Raw genomic sequence first — 20,833 nt, 5'->3', positions numbered from 1 at the left:
ACAGCAGGAAGCCAGAAGTTTCTGGGTTGATAGCAACTCTGCAAGATACAGAAGATCTGCTACAGATCCATATTCCCGGTAGGAGAGCATATTGCATGGATTGTGGGTTTGTTTTCCTCTGTTAATGTTACCTGAGCCATAGCAGGTAATGCTACGGAAGAAGCTGTAGAAGAAATACCAATATTTTCATGTTTTAATTCCCTTCCAAATATAACTCCAAAGCATCATCCAAACTCTTGTCTGAAGTAGGTGAACGTGAGACTTTGATTTTATAAAAGACTTCAAATAACTTGATACTCACAGTGCGCACAGACAGGACAGATAGCATCAGCTAAATACAGGCTAAACCAATTGTCATGCATAATCATTAGTCCTTAAGCATGATAACAGAGACTGAATTTGATCTCTGTGTGCTTTATCCATTTAGATAAATAAACCTGCATTACTGTTTGCTTCTGAGATTCCAATTTCTCTTGCTTCGTTTCTTAGCTGTTATTCATTTCCTAGAGGCTTGCATCTAAATACTGATAGGAAAAGTAAGTCTTTTATAAGGCTTGTGCGTAGATTAGAGCAGTTAAAGAAAGGTTACTTTTACCTTATTCTAATGTATAAAATGCATCACTTGAAGTTCGATACCCAATTGAAAAGACTTTAAAGACAAACTGTGTAGTTGAAGAAACTACAGTGGCATTTGTTGCCTGATCGCTGTATGTGGATGGCAGGTGGTTCTGCTTAAGTTTGTTGCTCTGTTTGTTGGTGAGATTTTCTTGTGCAAACGCCACAAGATAAAGTTTGTGTGATTTTCTTATTTAAATTATAAGCCAAGGTTTTGCCTGTTCTCTCCTCCAAAGGAGTCGGGTTTGTTATTTGTGCAAGGGCAGGAAGTGCAGCCGTGGTTTCTCCGAGCACGCTCACACTGAGGCAGTGTTGTGTGTTTTGATCCATTCCGGATGATGCCTGTACTGTGAAATAAAATTCCCACTGTAATTAGATTGGTGGTCAGGAGCCAAGCTGCAGGTAGTTCTGCCAGTAACTGTTTGTCAGAGGTTCTCCAGGGGTCAAGGAGATCAAAAGCTCTATAAAATGGCTGAGAGTAATTTTATTACTGGAGGATATATTTCAAGATCTCAAGGAGATGAGAAAGGACTAAAAAGACTGGTGAAGAAGCATCAAGGGGACTTCTTCTGTGGCACAGCCAGTACTTGCTGCTGTTAACACACCAAGGTCTGTGGGCCAGTCAGAAGCAGTGAGAGAACTGGTGTGGTAGGACGTGCCTGCTTTTTTTCCCACTGCAGCGGCTGCCATTAGAAAATGGAATCTGGAATCAGATTTGGGGAGTACTGTGTCTGTGCACAGGGCACACACCTAAGAGAGGTGATATTTTGCAGCATCAAAACCCACTGGTAAGTAACTCATTTTCCTACCTGCTGATCTAATTTCTCAAAGTCCAATGATATACCAGTCCAGACATCTCGCTGTCGTGCTGCAGTACTGACAGTTTGAGAGTTCCCTTTTGTTTTAGAGTTGCTCTTACAGATTTTGGTTATGTTCATGTATGCTATCAGTTTGAGTTTGCATTCCATGTTTCCTGTCCTAAATAAAAGTTTTAAAGCTTGTTCTTTCTTATTCAAATGCTTTTATTTTTTTAAGCTTTTATTTTCATTTTTACTTTTCACTACTCAGGTAGTTCTTGAACTGGAGCATTCATCTGCTATAATTCCCTTTCTTAGGGAATTAGTCTGTTTCGTTTATTTCCTGTCTTCATCTGCTGGTAGGAGGGCAAATTGCCAACTGGACTGGCATTCTCTGGATTTGGAGAAATTAAACTTGCAGGTAAGAAATTACTGGTTTTTCTTAGGTGTAACTGGAAACAGAACTGACTTGTTTACTAAACAAACAAAAAATCAATTGAATGAATAAATCTATTTGATGATCTGGGGGAAATCTCTGAGATGAGTCAAGAATTCTAGTTGGTGACCAAGATGAGGCTTTTCTGTATTACCTTGATTTACACTTGAGATAATTTCTTATTTTATTTCTGTTTAAATTCCCAGAGGTAACATTGGTACAGATAGAAAGAAATCAAAGATAAGCACCTTTTTATATCGTTTCCATTTTAAAGCCACAGTTTGTGGCTTTAGCTTACCAGTTAAATGTCTTTTAAATGTTTCTTTCAAAAGGAAACCCACAAAGCACCACCAACAAAACCAAAGCTGACCGTTGTGGTGATCCGTGTTCTCAGCTCCTGTGTGATTTTACAGGAACAGCAGAACGGGTGTCATTCTGTGCAGCGTGGCTGTAGATGAACAGTGATTTGTTGACTGCATTTCATTATTGCATGTGTACCACAGATAACAACATTCTGCACATCCTTAGTAAATCATTTTGGAACTGTGAGTTATGAAAGAAACATCTCAAGGTAATCAAAGTTGAGTGAATCAGCAAGTAAATATTCTGGAGAGTGCCTCACTGAGGCACAGCATGCCAACACTTGGAGATGTTTAGCAGTAGATTTCACTGCTTGCTTTTCCCTACTCCTTAAATACATAATTTGAGGAGTGAAAGTCAAAAGCACATAGAGACATTTCCTCTCTCCTTTAACAAGAGTTTCGCTGAGTATTTCATTCTTATTGATTTTCAGCATGTCAATTCATTCTAAAAGAACTGGGAGTGCTCTATCTCTGCCTTCTTGTTTCTTTGTTTTGATGGTTTTCAGAAATTTAAACACAATATGGAGTGATCTTATAAAAATATTTGTTGAGAGGAAGATTGCTTTGAGCAAAGCAATAATGACTTTGAGCAAAGCAATCTTTAGGTTGGACTTTAGGAAACACTTCTTTACAGAAAAGATAGTTAAGCACTGGAATAGGCTGCCCAGGGAGGTGGTTGAGTCACCATCCCTGGATGTGTTTAAGAGCCGTTTGGATGCGGTGCTCAGAGATATGATTTAGCAGAGGGTTGTTAGAGTTAGGGTACTATGGTTAGGCTGTGGTTGGACTTGATGATCTCTGAGGTCTTTTCCAACCTGAGTAATTCAATGATTACATTTACATTCCTGGAGATTACAAAAGAGATCTCCTGGATTTTTGCAGATATGATTGTGAAGTGTTGGAAATGACCGCAGGTGGAGAAGATGTCATTTAGTGGATGGGGGAAAATAAGTTCAGAGGCGTTCACAGATGAGAATTTTTTCTTGACCAAACCAGCTGATGTACAGTTTAAGCCCTCTGCTCTCTTAATAAATTCTCACACGTTTCCTCCCTACTCTACATAAAACTTTCTGCACCCTGTGGTCTCACCATGTTAGCCCAGGATACTCTGCTCAGCCATATCTCCCACGTGGCCTTTCTTTCATTCAAACAGAACCAGCCAGTCTCTTATTAATACACACTGAACCATCTTTATGGCTGAGACGACTGTATTTAGAAGCCATTGTCCTTAGCTTCTTTTTGGCTTTCAGTTTCCAGTCTGATGAGAAGGGGCTTAACAGCTTGCTATATATGCTTGTTTGCTTTTTTTCTCTAAAAACTTATTGGATGTCCTTTTTTTAAAATGTCTTTTAAACCCTTTTGTTTCCTTGTTCCTCTTCCTTTTTTTTGAATGTACCTACTTGTACTCCTCTGTTTAAATGTCATCCAAACCATATCTTAAACCATCACAGCTACAAAGTCACTAACCATAGAAGAGTATTCTATTGAATTTTAAGATTGAATTTTGTTTAAAATCAGAACTGTGTAGTTCAATCTGCACTATTATTCTGACAGTATTTTATGGATTTTGTTCCATGTAAGTGATGCTTATGGGTTATGACATAATATCTCATATAAAACCTCTGCTTGGAAACTTGCTTTCTTGGTCTACAGGCATTCAAGTCACTCTGTTTTTCAGCTGGTGCTTCTTGCCAGTGGTTCATTCTGTGCAGGAGTTTGTTCCTTCCTTTTAGACTTGTGTGATAAACACTTCTGTCTCCATTTATTCCCCTTTTTTGAAAGCCTGTGTGGTATCTGTGATGACTAAGCTTTAGGATGATGTAAACTGCGATTTAATGCTTTGACTCTCAGAAGTCTGGTTAATATGTGTAAATGGAAGGTGCCTTTGTTTATCTTCAGAGAAGAAACTGTTTGCAGGCAGTGCTATTAACAAGGCTTTGCTGCAGCTAAATCTTACCATGCTTTAAAAATGACTGTGAGAAAACAGACCTCTAAACAACGTACAAGTTTGGAAGAATGGGTGGGACCTGCTGGCCCCTTCTATGAATACTTTCTCTTATTTCTTGTTGTCTCAGTTGCTTTTGTGTAAACGATACACACTGTGCTAGGACGATTTTTGCATATTCAAAACTATTTTTATATGCAATATAACAAGAGAAGAGAGAGTATCCAGTTTGCTTCCTGTTTCCCTTCCATCAGAAGGGATGAAATTACTGTAGCGTGCAGGTCTGTGGGACAGGCCCCAGTATAGAAGCCCATGTAAAATACGGAGCCCCGCTGTTACCAACTTGTCTGCACATGTGCTTTGTGTTCTCCTTGCTCAGCATATTTATTTACTCAGAACTTAACTCTGCTGCTGAGTTGTGTGGTAATAACATAGAGGAGCTGCCCAGGTGGGAATTCACAAGTACGTGTTGTATGTGTATGAGATTTGTTAGTTACTGTATGTGCAGTTGCTAATATGAGCAGGGTGTCCTCCACTGAAAGCGTGCAAGTCCTTCTGGGTGAGGAGGTCATATAGATAGACCAGCTGGTGAACATCATCATCACTTGGCTTGCTTTCTTCATATCAACGAACCTTTAACAATCCCACGTAGCTCCAGGCACCCCATGGGAGATACCCCAGGGAAGTGAGCAGCACAGCGGATATTTGAAGTTCTGGAGAGCTGCAGGCCATGGAAGTGGTTCTTGTATAAATGCCTTGGACAGCAGAATGTGAGGGATATCCCAGGGAAGGAAACTTACTGTTTCTGTGAGTGAAAGCTGAGGGAATTCATGGTCTTGAGAACAACTTCCTGAGCACAGCGTTGTTTGCCCTGCTGCTTGAACACCTTCTCTTGCAGAACTGCTCTGTCTGCCTCCTGTTTCAAACTCAGTTCCTCAAGATTACTTGATGAACTTACAATTGTTTTTACCTCATTTTAGGGGAATTTTGGCTCCTTGGGTAGGATTATGTGCCCCCTACTGAATGTGGATCATTTGTATAAACAGTTCAAATACCACAATAAAAGCTCCGCTGTAAAAATTAATATACTGATAGTAATACTCATTAATCCATTAAAGGTACGCATATGGTCAATAGATCTTCAGCTTGCTGTGCAGCTTAGTATTTCAGAGACAACGCTGCATTTGGCTTTCAACAGAGTGCGCTCAATATGGAGATTTGTAACATGAGTTATGTACTTTAGTCCACAGATACTCAAAGGTTGTTAAGCAGTGTTGTACTGTAGCCTGGTACTTTCACAGTTTGGTGACTTATGAGTAAATAAGCCATATTTTGTTTCTGAACTTATGCTACAACACAGACATAGCTTGGAGGTTACCTTATGCTACTGGAAAAAGGCAGGCAGTGTCTTGAAGTCCAAAGAGCTGTGTTGCTTTCTTATTTCTGTATGACTTTTATCGGGTGATTTCTGATGTCAGCATACTGGCTTCCTGGTTTCCAAAACTTTAGAACACTGATCTGCTTCGTGAGAATAAGAGGCAAAACTAATTTGAGTTGCAAGGTACTTCTGTGAACGCCTTTTCAGTAATTTAGAAACAAAGTTCACCTGCAAGGTGGTACAAAGCAGAATAACTACATGTTGTATTTTACCTGGAAGCTTGTAATGAAGTCAGCATGTCTGGTGTTCAGTTCATTCTGCAGCAATATTCATTTGGGAGTGGGGAGAAGGCAGGTTGCATTTCAAATGCCCCCAAAACTGGGGTAAAGGATATCAAGTTCTGATCGTTGGTCTGCAGAGTAGAGTCATAGAATGGCCAGGGATGGAGGGACCTTACAGATCCCATTAATTCCAACCATCCTGTTGTGAGGGAAAATAGTCGCTCTGTTCATTACCATCTTCCCAGCAGAAAGCATCTTTAAGATGCTACCCCATTGTTTTTTAATCTATAGATATGTTTCCAGAAGGAATGTTATTTCATCTTTTTCTGTTACTAAATTGCTTCTGAAAACTGCAGTCTATCACTTTTTTAAGTAAAACGTTGATTGGGAATTCAGTGGATTTGCTGATATTTACTGTCTGCTACGTTTGCAGGACTGTGCTAAAGAATAATGACTTGAGATCAAGACAAGAATTAACTACTCACCTCACCAATCAGTGGCCTTCCCCAGGAGCTCTGGATGTCAACGCTGTTGCCTTGGACACTCTACTCTATAGAAAGCACAACCAACAATGGGATGAGTAAGTTGAATATGACTTACCTTCGAAGGAGCAGAGAAACTTAAAATACATTTCCCTGAGCATGGCATTACTCGTAAGCGTATTCTGTAGGAATAGTGTGCTATGATGCACAAGGATCAGCTGGCATAAAAATTTCTTCTCTCCTTCCTTTGCATTAATTAAACAAACAAAAGAACCCCTTTAGAAAATAACAATCTTATAGAAAACACAGAAGAGTTATTACAAAAAGAACGATAAAGGATTTTATTATTTATTAAAAAAAAAAAACTTTTTGAAGAAATATTTCTGCTGAGATCATGAATTGCGTTGATATTTAAAATTATGGTTTGTCTTACAGGAAAAGTTTTCAAAGTCTGGACCAACTTTCGGCAGACGTCAGCCTTTCTCAGACCTCTCTGGATCCAGGCCACTCACAGGACGGGAAGCAGGATGGGATGAACTTGTTAAATGAAGGTAGAGAGCCCCCTGTAGCTCTGCTCTTTAGTCCCTATGAGATGCATCTTCAGTCTGAGACATCATACTGCTTATTTTCTCCATTGTTATGGCTTTTTTTTTTTCAGTTTCTCTAAGGGCCGTTGTTAACTTCCAAATAAGTTTTCATTTATCAAGTCTATTCCTTGTCTCCAAGTAATTATAGGCCTTTGTGCTGTATTGAAGGCCAAGCTTCAAATGTGTTTCTTCCTTCTCCATCATAGAACCCAAGAAAGACACCTTCCTCCTATACCTATATGAAATATTTCAAGTACCCTTCTTGCATTTCTGGATTATCCCAGTGGTGATCCCAACCTGTTCCTCTTTCAAGAAATCTCAAAGAGATGCGCCAACATAGAAACGCAATGTAGTGCCCCCTTCAAAATGTGTGTGTGCAAAGTTTACCTGCTCCATCTAGTGGGCAAGTGTGAAAAGTAGAGAAATGCTTGGGAGCCAGCAGTACTTGGGGCTGAAACTGCGATAAGCAACTTTCTGTATCTCATGAGATACCGAATTCAAGCAGACTCGTTCGTAACTTCAAAATTCTTTACTTTAGAAATAACTTGAATGTAGAATTTAGAAGGTTTTAGAAGCAGTAAACAGTATTGAAATCTAAGTGTTTCAAGTAAGTGTGGAGAAATTGAAATAGAAACAGCATGTCTGTTATGTAGAGCGTCCTTGTGCTGATTTAACTGCTGAGTGTGGGGCTTGGGGTTCTTATTTTTTCCCCAATGTTAAATCCTTTGAAGTTTATGTGTTCTTTTCCATGCATTAGGTTGCAGTGAAAACACAACTGTTATCTTAGGTTTTGATTTCAGGATTCTGTCTTCAGAGGAGGCATGATGACCTACTTCTACATTAGTGAGGTCAATCAGTACCGAAGCTTTGATATAGTTCTATAAGATGTGATGCTTTAACAGCAGGACTGTGCTGTTAAACGCCCTGTGTGCGTCTCACAGTGGCAGTCTTTCATGTTGCTGTTGAATAAATCACGTAGTCAGGTTTTATTTCCACACGATGAATTCAAGAACTGTACCCGAAAAGTGCGAGGCTGTTCTTTATTTCATGTCCTCAAATTAATTAGAGTTCCTAAAATGTAACTGTAATGGAGATATTTCTAAAAATGAAGATTTGCTAAGGGAGCTCTCTAGTTCTTTCTTTTGGAAAGCTATTTGGTCAGATCATCTTGTGCTGTGAAGGTTATCTTAATTCTTGTTTTTCTTAACAGGAAAAGAGGACACCCCATCACTGCTTGGTCTTTGCGGTTCTCTCACTTCAGTAGCAAGCTACAAATCTCTCACAAGTCTGAAATCAAGTGAATATCTCGCCAGTCCCACGACAGAGATGACAAGTCCGGGCTTAACACCGTCTTGAGATGCACGCGTGCAGGAAGAACTTTGTGTTGTATGCATTTGGTTTATGTTCCGTAATATGACTTCCAATGAAGACTGCTAGTTCTAAGGCAAAAATAAGCTGCTTTATTTTTCCTTCTCGTGGTTACCTGTTTAATTCTCCAAGTTTTCATTCCAGCTTTTTTTCCCCCAGAGGACTTTTTCAGGTTTTCTGTGTTAGTCCTGAACTGTTTGACTCCTGGTCAGGTACAGGACACACATTCTGATGCTTCTGACTGATTTTTAACATAAAGCAGTTGGAAATCAGTCTACGTAACAGCCACGACCTTTGTTTCTCCTTGCAGTGGTTAACAGCCTGGCTCTGCTATAGCTGTGGTGCTTCTCTGCAGTGCTCTAAATATCAACTCTTGCAGAAGAGACAGGAAAACTTAAAGCCAGTCTTTGTAGGCAAATAAATATTTTACTTAAAAATCCATCTTTTCATCTGTGTATGTTGCATAGGACCTCAAATAGCATTATTTAACCTATCAAGAGCTCTTCTCAAGTTGATTCAGTGTTAAATTTTGCATTCCTATTAGCATCATGGAACTAGTGAGATGTCTGAATCACACTGAAGCACCACGCTGCAGCACTCTTAGTAATTCTTAAAGTTTGCATGACACTAACAAATGTAAGTTGATCATCTAAGTCAAGCATACTTAGCAGTTTGTAAATATTGAGGAAGCTCGCCAAATTTCAAGCTTTTGAGTGACCTGGCTTACAGATAATTTAGTATTATACAAGGAATTTATTGGCTTATTGGCCTTACTGGAAAGGGAGGGACTAAGGAAGATGGGGTTAGCTCCTTGTGAAGTTTGGGTCATGTATTTATTGGCAAGATTAGTTATAGTTGGTTTGCCTCTTGTAATGGTACCTTGGCACTACTACAACAGTCTGGTCACTGTAAGGTGGGCTTGAAAGAAAGAGAATCCACTCTGGCCTTTACTGAAACCACTGGCAGCATTCAGCCAAGGAGAGTGAAAAAGGGGAAACAAAGGCAGTGTAATGACAGCATTCTCATGCTAAAGGTTTCTGTAGTAGTGCAATAGGTGTTTTCCTTGGTTAGGTAATCCAGCGGGACTTCTTTAGGTCAGTTTTCTCAGATTATTTGCCATAGATTTAAATTACTGATACAAACAGCCTGTAACATTTTTTAAATGAAACAAACTTTCCAGATTAGCTACAGCTCCAGAGTTTGCAAACTAATTTTTGAATTGCAAACTATATTCTTAATTCTTTGTAAGATAGAATGGATCCTTTATCTAAGAATTTTGCTAATCAAGGTAATGCTTCTCAATATGATTAGTAACTTTTTAAACAAATCTGAAGTGCATGTAAGTATGTTGTATTTATAAGTGCTAGGGAAAATGCTTTTTTTGTGCCAAAGAAGTTTCATAAATTGTTTACATGATAGTTGCAATACAAGACAGATTTTCAATTGCTTACTCTCAGATGTTTACAGTACGTCACTACACTGTACGGTTTTAGTTGGTTTGCCTCTTGTAACGGTACGTTGGCACTACTACAACAGCCTGGTGGTTGTAGGGGGGGGCTTGAAAGAAGAATTCACTCTCACCTTTACTGACTCCACTGACAGCATTCAGCCTCTGCAGGTGTGAGGCTCTCTGTAACTTGGGGCACTGCTGGATTTTGCTGCATGCGGTTCAAGATGCATCTCCTGAGCTCCATCCCATGGTGCTGGAGGTTACTGTATCCGTGTAGTGAACAAGGCTAGAGGCCATTCCTACAGAAAACTTTACAGCTGCTTAGCAAAATCCAGCAGGCCTTATTTTTTAATCCCTTGTGAAACCATTCAATTAATTTCTCTGTAATGATTTCTCTGTGATGAACTCAGAATATCAGATCCTTTCACACGCCGTCAGAATGTCCATTCCTTCTTGTAACTGTTTTTGGTTGTTACAATTAAGTATCTGCTGTCTCACGGCATTGAGTAACATTATTAAATACTAATTTATAAGTTAGTGCATGTCTACTGTGAATACAACAAGGAAATCCAGATTCCACGAGTTCACGTTCTCCATCAAGGTGTAGTGATTTAATCAGTCTTGTTTGCTGTTAAATGCTTCTCCCACTTTGTCAGTGTTCTGGAGGGGACTATGATCATGATCTGCAGTCATGTTAGCTGATGGCTCTTTTCTTGGAGCTGCTGGTGTGAAATTCACGTGTCATTTAACTGAAGTCTTTTATGTAGTCTGACACCGCTGAGTTTATGGGTGTCATTTTGTGCATGGAAATCAGTTCTGTGTGTCTTTCTCAGTTTTAAACGTTTATTATTTTTCAGAAAAAAGAAAACCACACTGAAAAAAATGCCCAAACTGTACGTTTTGTTGCCTTGACGTTCCATGAATGTTGCATGTAAATTAAACATTTTGTATCATCACTCATTACTGTTTTTTGTCTCTGTTTTAATAAAACAAGGTAAAATAAGAGCATTTGGCAAATTACAGTAGTAGTGAATTTGCAGCAGATTCTCTTCTTGAACAACAGAGAGATGTTGTTGTTGCTCTATTCCATTGTGTGGCCCAAAATCTGCTGTTATGGCTCTTTGTCTTTTGGCTCTTTTGACTATAGAAGCTCAAAATAAGGCCTATGTTTACTTATAAAATGTTCTGGAGCACTCCTCCAACACCCCAGCGCAGTTGGTTCCAGTGCCTGGGTGTGCTTCCCAGTAAGAACATGCACTAGGAATATTATCTTCAACTGAAAAGGCACTGCAGCACCTGGCAACGTATTCATAGTGTTCTCTGGGACTCTGATAGGCGCAATGCATTTTTTCCAGCTTGACCTAAAACATTTCTTGTTATAAATAAACCTGGAAATCAAAAGAATCTGTTTACACAAACTATGGAGCTGCAAATAAACATTCACATGATTGAAAAGATACTAAGGAAGCATAAACAAATTCCTATTGAATTTAATCTCTATCATCTTCCACATGGAGATGTCCCTTTCTTGGGATACCTGCAGTATTGTCTAAACATTGCTTCATACATCCAACAGAACATTCAGTCATGCTGTGATGAGCAGTGACAGTTGCTATTCTTCACCACATTGGCCAGGTTCATTTTTTTCCTTTCTAATAATCACTGAGGAACAGTCAAAGTCACTCTTTTTTTTCCCCTCTCTGTAGCTGCAAGAGAACTCACCATTTTGACAACAATTGCAAGGCTGTGTATTTTTCTTAAAGGGGAAAAAAAAAACCCAATTTATCCTTTGTGAAACAGTGAAAAAATGAAGTTACATTTAGTTACAAAATGTAAAGGTAGAAAGATGCTTTGACGGGCAGTCTGAAATTTGGCACAAATTTCTCCGTGCATTTTGACTTCATGCAATTGGATGAAGGAGACTCAGGAATGCTGGTTTGTCTTTTCATTTAAATGTCTGAAGAAAGCCTTCCCATATTCATATGTGCTGATCATTATGGCACAAGAAGGAGTAACTTTAAACAGCCGTGGAGTAAAACCTGCCCAGAAAAGAAAGTGTTCATTCTCATTTGTTCTCGGATTGAATCGCTCTAGTGGTCATATTATATTGATTCCAGAATACAACACTGTAGAAATATGTTCTTTGTATTCACATTTCTCAAAATACCAGTGTTACTGATGAGAGACATGACCACTATAAGGATATCATACCCTCACCTCTGCCATCGGTGCAGCCTGCCTAACTCAAGCCCCTCCTATTTCTGCCTGCTCGGTCTCCCCGCAGAGGTGGGGCAGTCCGACCTGCAGGCTGTTACGCTCCAGGCCAGCAGAGGTGACTATGGGGGCAGGCTGGGCCCTCCCTGCAGCATCAGCACGGAGCTGCCAGCATAGGAGCAGCAGAGGCTGGTGGCCTCTCAGCTGGGACAAGAAATTCTCTCCACATGACTGCATCTCACGTCTGTAACTTTACAATCCATTCCATAACTGACAGTGTTCACAAAGATGGAAATATATAATTTATGCATGCTAATATCTAACAATGACTTGTGAATAATCAAAAAACATTAATATGATTTTTTAGAAAGATGTCAAAAGATTTACCAGCAAATAATCCAGCAATCCCTTTCTTAGCGACAATTTTCCTCATAACTGCCCAGGTAGATGTGCTGTCCCTCTGTGGGTCTCAATGGAGTACAGCAGAACAGTCAGTTAAACAGTGCAGGCAATGCCACAGGGGAAAAAAAAAGTTTTAAAAATCACATGTTGCTTCGGATGCAACGACAAGCTTCAACTTCTCTATCTTAACATATAATTGATGTATATATATACGAAGTTGTCTCTACAGAATGTTAAGTTCGTGCAGTATATAAATTAGTATTGAAGTTCAAATAGCACGATGCAGAAAAAGATCACAGTAATGCCTAGTGTAAATTATACAGCGACAATATTTGCTACTGGAGCAACTGACACAACTGAAAACATTGCCTGGCTTTTGGCTGAGCTTCTCTCCCTCCAGGTCTCTTTGCCCATGCAGCTAAAAGACAATTCTTGAATGAACTCGTGTTTCATGGTAAGCTGAATGTAAAGGTAAGTTCTGATAACCCATATAATGAGTCATAGGAATGAGTGTAATAATTAAGATAGGACACCACGCTTTGCAGATTTTACAGAAGTTTGAAAAGTCCAAATCACCCCCAAACTGTCAGTGTTTGAGAAAGCGTGGATCTGTGAGATGTAGGCTGCAGTCCCTGGTACAGATGATTCAAGTATTCAGGTACCAGGAACAATCTTAGTGCACCGAGAAGCCAGCTGCACTGCAGACGTATGTAACTGCTTTAAACAGAGGAGGTTTTTGTGGTACTTCACTCTGCACGTGCTGTTTTTCTTGATCTGTAACATGGAAGAAGATGAGATCTTATTTTTTTTAGATAAAAGTTTCATAGCACGCATTTATGAGGAACGTCCTACAGCATCTGGAAGCTGTCAAGTATTTGGGCAGCAGCAGAGGAACTATTTATTTGTAGATTCGTTATCAGGATCCAGCTCTAATGCAACCAGTACCAGGTACAGATAGATAACCATACTGACATTTAAAGTATCTGTCTAGTTCATATCAGCCAAATAAATATTAAGCATTTTCTGTTTGTAATTCTATCACCATATTACTATGAGTTGTGCTGCGCTCACACCTGTTCGCTCTGTGTCATTTATGAGACACTGTTTTTATCTTGGGAGACAAATGTTGTACAAAGTGTTACAAGTGGAAAAGACAAAAATGCTGAGTGATACAATTCTTAGGGAAAGCAGAAGAGATGAATATTTAAAGTTCCTGCCAAAAATCCATGGACCCGAGCATTATGCTTTTTGTTTCTTGGTTTTTCAGTTGTGGCTAGAAAAACCAGCTTTGTTGCATGTATTAAGCACACGGACTATTATTAACCAGTTCTGCAGGAATTGCTGAGCAATGCAATCTAAAGGGAATTGTTAGCAGACAGATTAAAACAGCTGTTTAGCAATGTCATTACCTGCAACTTACTTTGCAAAGTCTCACTCTCCCAAATTTCAGTCTGCCTATGTGTTTTCACTACATCAAATGGCAGAGTTACAACAGCTGCAATCTATTAGGAAAAAATCAAGCCACAATTCTAATATTAGGTTACCAGCAAGTAAAAAATAATTTCATTTTATTTTACATTAAGATGCACACAGTTTAAAATTAATTTAGTTATTCCAAGCATGTGATATTATTGAAGTCTTGTATTTCAGAACACTTTAAATTGTTCAGACTTTAATGCCTAATCAGCTTGAATGCCAAACCATGCGTGATTGAGGTAGATGCACTTCAATACATACGTCATGGTGGCAGGGGTTTGGCCTCCCAGGCAACAAACAGGACCTGAGGAAATGGCCGCGAGTTGCACCAGAGGAGGTTTAGATTGGACAGAAGGAAAAACTTTTCCTCTCAGAGTGGTCAGGTGCTGCAATGGCTGCCCAGAGAGGTGGTGGAGTCACCATCCCTGGCAGTGTTCAGAGGTGTCTGGATGAGGAGCTATGAGATACATATGGTTTAGGGACTTGTGGTAGCAATGATAATGGGAGGACGACTGGACAAGATAATCTTGTAGGTCTTTTCCAACCTTGTGGTTCTATGGTTCTATGATCATTTCTGAGAGAATCATGTAAAGCCACTTCACTTGTAGATAGATAAATAGTTGATTAGTGATGATAATAAAGAGCAGTACCAGAAACAAAATTGTATACTTACAGAGCCCGATGCTGCTCCTGCAGTAAAAGCAATAAAAAACGTTGGTTCGTGTGCACCACCATTCTTGCACATCATCTTCTTGAAACGTTCATAATTATACCAGTACACTGCTATGGTCATAAAGAGCAAAACCAAAAGAAACAAACCTTGTACTACAGCAGATTTGTATTTCGATTCAACTTTTTTATCAGCAACAGATGTAAGAATTCTACAGCAGCAATAGGATCAAAGAGAAACCAAAGTTGAAAGGAAACCAGAATTGTTCTTCTTCTGAGAGCCCACCCAGTTCCCTTTATCTCCATACACATATTCCAGATTTCCTCATATGATACAAATTAGCCAATTCATTTTGTCATTCCCATCAAGTATCTTCTATCTTAAGACAATCTAACGTAAGCATTACAAAACTCATAGATTTTTCTTTAATGCGATATTTTATACATCAAAATGTGTCTGATTATTCTCTGTGTTTTCAGGGATATTTCATATCTTTCATATACCTTGGTAACTCTACAAAAATGTGTTTCATAGAAGATGAGAGGTTCCTCAAGGCTGTCTCATATTCTTTTGGAACAATTAATATGGCTTTGCTGTCTGGAATTACTGAGGAGAGACTTGTCTTCCCCAGCCCTCGCAGAGGTTTTCTGAGGGACACCGTTCAGGAGTAACATCTGTTTTTGTTCTCTTCTGCTGCAATAAACTGCACCCTTTGTACTTTAATGAGTTTTGGTTAGAATGAAGAAGTTACTGAGCTGAGTTATGGAGTGCTTCCCTATGGCTCTTGGTCAAATACCTACTGCAAATGTTGTGCACCCTAAAAGATGGCTGTGACTCATTCAGCACTGAGTTCTGGATGTTGTGGCAGCAGAGAAATATCAAAGTATTTTCTTGCTGTGGAAACCAAGCCTCCAAAATTTTGCAAAAGTAAATCAGGCTGTATCTACGAGATTGGGGAAAACTTAGTATTGAAATGTATGTAACCCTGATTTAGTATAGACTATCTAAACCCAAGGCTCCTTTCCCTGCATACAGATCACATTTATGTTCTCTGCAACACTGCTTGATAATTCAATCATTATTGTTAATCCAGTTCCTGTGCTTCTAACAGGCACTCACACCTCGAGTTTTATTCAAGCCAGCTTGCTGCCCAAGGAACATTCTGGAAGTTTATCATTCACACTTTGGTTAACACAGTGGGACTCTATGCTGTGCTGCTAACATTGTCACTCTGCACTACTCGAGCACTCTCACAGAGCAGCTGCTTTCTTAATACAAACTGTTACCCTGACTTTAGTTCCTCTAGAGAAAACTAACTGCAGCAAAGGTGGGACTCTGCTGTAACAATACCAGAATCCACAATGCTGTTGTTTTATCATTCAAAGAGAAGGTAATAAAGGAACATATATTAAGTGCAGAGGGAGTATTCAGCAGGAAAAATATTCAAAAAACACGTTTTGAAGCATTAATCAAGATTAAATACCCATCATTTATATTAGCAGCTTTGAGGCACGGATACAAGAATGTGAAAAGAGTAGAGAGCACACACATCTCCTTAGTTCCCTCCACTCTGAGCACTCTCCTACCACTCTGATCTTTCCACTATTAAAAGCAGCAGAGGGAAAGACAACTGGCTCCTGCCACGTTGCTACAGACAAAAATCAGTTGTAGAGCAAGAGTTTCTACTTGTAATCAGACAATAAGATTGAGAAGAAGAATTTTAGAATCCCTTTTGAAGCTCCAAGAGAAGGACGCATTTGGCAGACAGAGAAAACGAGTGAATTGCAAATAAATATTGGACAGAAAGCCCTTAAAGCAAAAGATGAATTTTGAATACTGTTATCTTAGCCTTAAAGAAAGTGTGTTGCCGCATGTTCAGAAGCCTTCTCTATCATGTAAAATGAGATTACATCCCATCAAGGAACAGCATATCCTTAAGAAAGAAATGCAGTGTAAGTACTTTCTTTAAGCATCTACCAGTAGCAAAGCAGAAGAAAAAGAGTATTATTCATACTGAAAACAAATCACCTGAAAGAGCAGTTAAGTGAGTTAGCAGAACTAAGTGCAGCTCTAAGCTAAATATCTCCATCACTGCCACTCTACACTCACTTGCACTGTTCACAGTCAATTTAAATTGTATTCCAGGTGCTCAAGATCTCATCAGCAACTACTGCTCAACTAGACTGTTAAGAACCAAAAATTAAATTAGGTACCAGATAATGTTGAGAATGAGGCAGAAGAACAAAGATAGTAGATCAAATATTTCAAAGATTCTCTACCTCTGAAAATGGGTTTGAAGAATTTCTCTGGGCAAACACAAGGTGTTTAAAGGTGTAATTCTCAATAACATCCGAAAGACAGAAACAGCTTCGAGAACAACTGCTGCCTGATTATTCCCAAGTGCTCTGACAATAAGGGGCCTTGAAGAGACATGGCTTTTAACCACTGGCATAATAAGTTGGAACACTGTCCTTCAGCAGTCTTGTCCAATTATTTTCAAAGCTCAAGAGACAGCAGAGCTTTAACAAAATGGGAGAACACCTGATCTCCTTTGTCCCAGTTATCTTTGAGTATAGCACTGGATCAGACTTCTCTTATAGACTTTCAGCTTTGAAGCTTCACAGCCAAGCAGCGCTCTAGTTTCACCTTTTCTGGAACAGTTATACAAACTAATTTATCTTGCAAGCAAAAATGCCTGGAGACACTAACCACTGTGTCACCCTGTATTTGTAGATTTTTTTCATGATCAAACATCAGAACACATACACAGAATGTCCCTCTATAAGGAAATAGCCAGAATACAAGAACATTTCCTACCAAAAGTCTTAAAAAACAGACATTACATAAGATGAAACAGTCTAAACGTAGGGAAAAGGAAAAGTAACACTGAACATCCATAAACAAAATTATAGATGAAGACTCGAAAGAGAACAAGTAAATCTCAGTTATTTCTTAAAGCTAATCATTTTTGTATAATAACATAAGAATACAAAAAATGTGCAAAAGAATCACGAAAAAACATATCTTATGTAACACAGATTTTCATCTGAAATAAAGCCCACCTGAGAAAGGTACATCTCGCAGAACAGTACTGCTCCAGCCTCTCCATAGGAAAAGCCACCCATCTCTGGCCACTGTACTCCTGATGCTCAGCTGCAGCTGCTTGTAGGACAGTGTGTGATACTGCATTCTAGTTTTGATCAGCTCCACAGGACTCACTGCAGTAACTGAAACAACTGGAAATGAGACAAATGTGAGGCTTTTAAAAATCAAAATTTGCTAGTAACATTTCCTGAACATTAAAAGTTAAGTCTCAGATTGCCTTATATATCTGATGAAAAGAACCATAGAATGTCTTGGGCTGGAAGGGACCTTAAGGACATGTAGATCCACCTCCCCAGCCATTAACATGGACAGCTTTCACTGTACCAGGCTGCCCAGGATCCTATCCAACCTGGACTTGAATGCTTCCAGGGATGGGGCATCCACAGGCAGCTTGTTCCAGTGCTTCCCCATTCTCATGGTGAAATTTTCTTCTTAATATCTAATCTAAATCTACCTTCTGTTAGTTTAAAGCCATTACTCTGGACCCAGTCAACAGCTCAACGTCTTTCTTGTGCTGGGGATCTCAGGCCTGGACACAGTACTCCAGATGGGACTCCACAAGGGCAGAGTAGAGGGGGACAATCACCTCCCTCAACCCACTGTCCACTTATCTTGATGTAGCCCAGAACAATGTGACAGCAAAAATAAATCACATCAGTCCATGTAAGAGGGATATTACTGAAGAAATGGTGGGAAAATGTAATATTCCTTCCTATGCCCAGCTCCTATCCCCATTTTTAAAGCCACAACAAATTCACTGAAAAGAATGAGGAGAGAGAGAGGATAGAAATTGCAGAAGAAATGAAATCAGAATACAGATGCTATATTTCATTGTTCTATCTAAACATGAGACAACTTACATCTGCTTAAGGAACTTGCAACAATTGGAATGTGGTCATTATCCTCTCCTAGTCTAAACCTCAGAGCTTCACGCAGTTTTTCATAGCAGGTAAAATAGATTACTGAGGTAGGAAGGGCCATTATTCTAAAATATAAGAGAGAGAATCTGAACTAATACAAGGAAAGTAGGAAAATAAGGTCAGACATCTTGTATGGATATTCTGCTTAAATAAGGAAACTGTGCTGCTTATTGCAGGTTATTAGTAACAATCTGGACCAGCAAATATCTATCACAGACTAACATTCTCAAACAATCTACATAGATCCTGTGATTTGGGTGATGTTACCAGTGGGGAAGTTATAGCACACAGTTGCCTCTTCTAAAGGCTAAATGAAAAGTTTGATGTCCCTGCTGAAATAGTGATAATATACCAAAGAGATTGCAAGGAGAAATAGCAAGTTGTGGTGGGAAAGATGCTGTCTCCAAATGTTTCTGATCAAACTGATTACACCATTATCCATAACTTCAGATTCAGCAAAGTTTTTAGAATCATTTGTTTGACTAAAAATGAAATAAACTACTTACAGCGTTGGGGAAAGTCCACTCCAGAGAGATTTAATTCCCTCTATTTGAATAATTTTCACAAAAGCATCCTAAAAATATAATCAGGCAAAGAGCAATAATTAGCTGCAAAGCTTTTCTTTTAAAGTGTGTTTCTAAAACGACTTATCATTCTAAGATTGCAATTCTGTAATTGCTTCTGATAGCCCTTAAATTTAATTATACAGATACTTCCACTGAAATGAACAGGAATATTTGTGCTTGAAATTAACAATTTTCTCCCATGTTTACAGGGCCAAAGTAGTAAGTTAAGTTTTTATTGGCAGCTGACAGCCCCGTGAATAAGTTATTTTCAGGACAAATATTACACAGCAGCCACAGCAGCCAGTCTTCCCCAGAACTGATGACTAAAATATTCTTTTAATAAAGAACAAAGTTTGTAGGCACGAAATAGCAATTTACTCTGGATTTTTTGATACATGTTTCTTCTGAAAAGTGACAAGATATATGCAAAGTGTACATGATATATGATATATTTGGAAGCTTGCAACTTATCACAACTGTCCATACATTTCCAAGGCCACGGACAGCAGATGAACACTGAACCTTAATGGCCATCGAAGTGAAAAAATCTTCAAGAGATAAATTCCCTAATATACAGAACTTATTTTTCTTAAACATTTGGGAGGAGGAGGCTGAAATTTGATGGATTAGAATATGGCCAAGACCAGCCTTTACTGCAGGGTCTCAGAAGATGCTGAACCTGATAGGCTGCAAAAAGGGCTAGTACTAACATTTTGTTTTCTTCCAACTTCTTGTGTATTCATTAGTTCTGGACATACATGTCCATAATACTGAATCAAGAAATGTACAGTCCAGAAAGGTACAGATAAACGATAGGAGAAAGGATGCAATAAAATCCAGTGTCTGAGCAGCAAATGTACTTATCTTACTAATGATATGGACCAATATATCAGAACATTTTAATAGTTCTAGCAGGGGCAAACTACCACATCTACTACTATTTTCTCTACTGCACTGTTTTATGAAAGAAAATCTGATTATATGAAAGTTATTCTTCTTCCTGACTTATCTTGTTATAGCAAAAATGGGCACATAACAATGTCAGAAAACTAAGTGATTTTCTAAAAATTATACAGTAAAATTAATTGAAATATTCAGACAAGTTATTAAGTTCAAAAAAAAAATTGCTCGTAGTAAAACCATTCAAGGAGCTATTTCATAAACACTTCATTCTTCTCAAATACTAAATTCTGAAAAACCCTTGATCACATGTGTGACATAATAGCAGTCCAACAAAAAGCCCTGCACCTGTTCTCTTATTCGTTTTACTAAAGGAATTTGCTTTTTTGGCTAGAAAGAATGTATCATTAATCTCTACCTAAACTACATTGTGTAACCACATGAATACCCTCTCAAACAACAGTAAGAACTTAAATAAGCAGATAAAATGTAAAAATGCATAGCATGCCATTTACAAATGTTTAAAATGTACATTTCCGTATAAATATAAAATGTCCTTACCAACATCCCTTTGAAATGCCTGTTTCTATTATAGAACACTTTGCCATCTCCATTCTCACAAACACGTGTATGATGCACTTGGCCATTGGAGTATACCAAACACTTTCCTAATAAAGAAGTGGATAAAAGTAAAATTAATGTATTTTAAAATGATTGTTCTTACTCTGCAGCAATTCCAAACTGGATATAATGGTGAGACAGATTTATCTCTGTTTAGAAAAATAGAGACAAAATAGCTTGGAAAAGTCAAAATCAACAAACCAAGTAGATGGAAAGAGAAAACAAAGGTACAGGGAAAAAGAAAACAAAGGCATCCTT

At 38.7% G+C, this 20,833-nt stretch overlaps 2 protein-coding genes across 15 annotated transcripts in view; one reads left to right on the top strand and one right to left on the bottom strand.

Annotated features, from left to right (window-relative positions):
* RUNDC3B (RUN domain containing 3B) overlaps positions 1 to 10,661 on the top strand; it is a 37,508-nt gene extending 26,847 nt beyond the window's left edge. Inside the window, exons 9-12 of one of the 2 annotated variants that reach the window (XR_014943642.1) lie at positions 1,684 to 1,833; positions 6,248 to 6,394; positions 6,732 to 6,847; positions 8,094 to 10,661. Coding sequence is in view for 1 of the 2 variants with exons in the window: in XM_015853389.3 (XP_015708875.1) it covers positions 6,248 to 6,394; positions 6,732 to 6,847; positions 8,094 to 8,239 (409 nt within the window). In the remaining variant the exon portion in view is untranslated. The remainder of the gene's footprint in view (positions 1 to 1,683; positions 1,834 to 6,247; positions 6,395 to 6,731; positions 6,848 to 8,093) is intronic. The other variant, XM_015853389.3, reaches the window with a different exon arrangement.
* The window catches only part of SLC25A40 (solute carrier family 25 member 40), a 15,511-nt gene continuing 5,260 nt past the window's right edge, over positions 10,583 to 20,833 (bottom strand). For 3 of the 13 annotated variants that reach the window (XM_015853392.2, XM_032443094.2, XM_032443092.2), the window contains 8 exons: positions 20,516 to 20,622; positions 18,995 to 19,062; positions 18,429 to 18,553; positions 17,526 to 17,699; positions 14,467 to 14,576; positions 13,727 to 13,819; positions 12,303 to 12,375; positions 11,484 to 11,740 (listed from right to left, as the gene is read on the bottom strand). In XM_015853392.2, coding sequence (XP_015708878.2) covers positions 11,625 to 11,740; positions 12,303 to 12,375; positions 13,727 to 13,819; positions 14,467 to 14,576; positions 17,526 to 17,699; positions 18,429 to 18,553; positions 18,995 to 19,062; positions 20,516 to 20,622 — 866 coding nt within the window. In that variant the 3' untranslated portion in view covers positions 11,484 to 11,624. Of the gene's footprint in view, positions 11,741 to 12,302; positions 12,384 to 13,726; positions 13,820 to 14,466; positions 14,577 to 17,525; positions 17,700 to 18,428; positions 18,554 to 18,994; positions 19,063 to 20,515; positions 20,623 to 20,833 lie in introns of those variants that run through there. The other 10 variants (XM_085540633.1, XM_085540629.1, XM_085540627.1 and 7 more) reach the window with 10 other exon arrangements.

This window comes from Coturnix japonica, chromosome 2 (genome assembly GCF_054131305.1).
Source record: "Coturnix japonica strain WE chromosome 2, WE-NBRP24, whole genome shotgun sequence".
NCBI lineage: Eukaryota > Metazoa > Chordata > Aves > Galliformes > Phasianidae > Coturnix > Coturnix japonica.
Note: the sequence above shows the minus strand (reverse complement) of the source record. Positions and strands in the feature narration are given on the sequence as shown.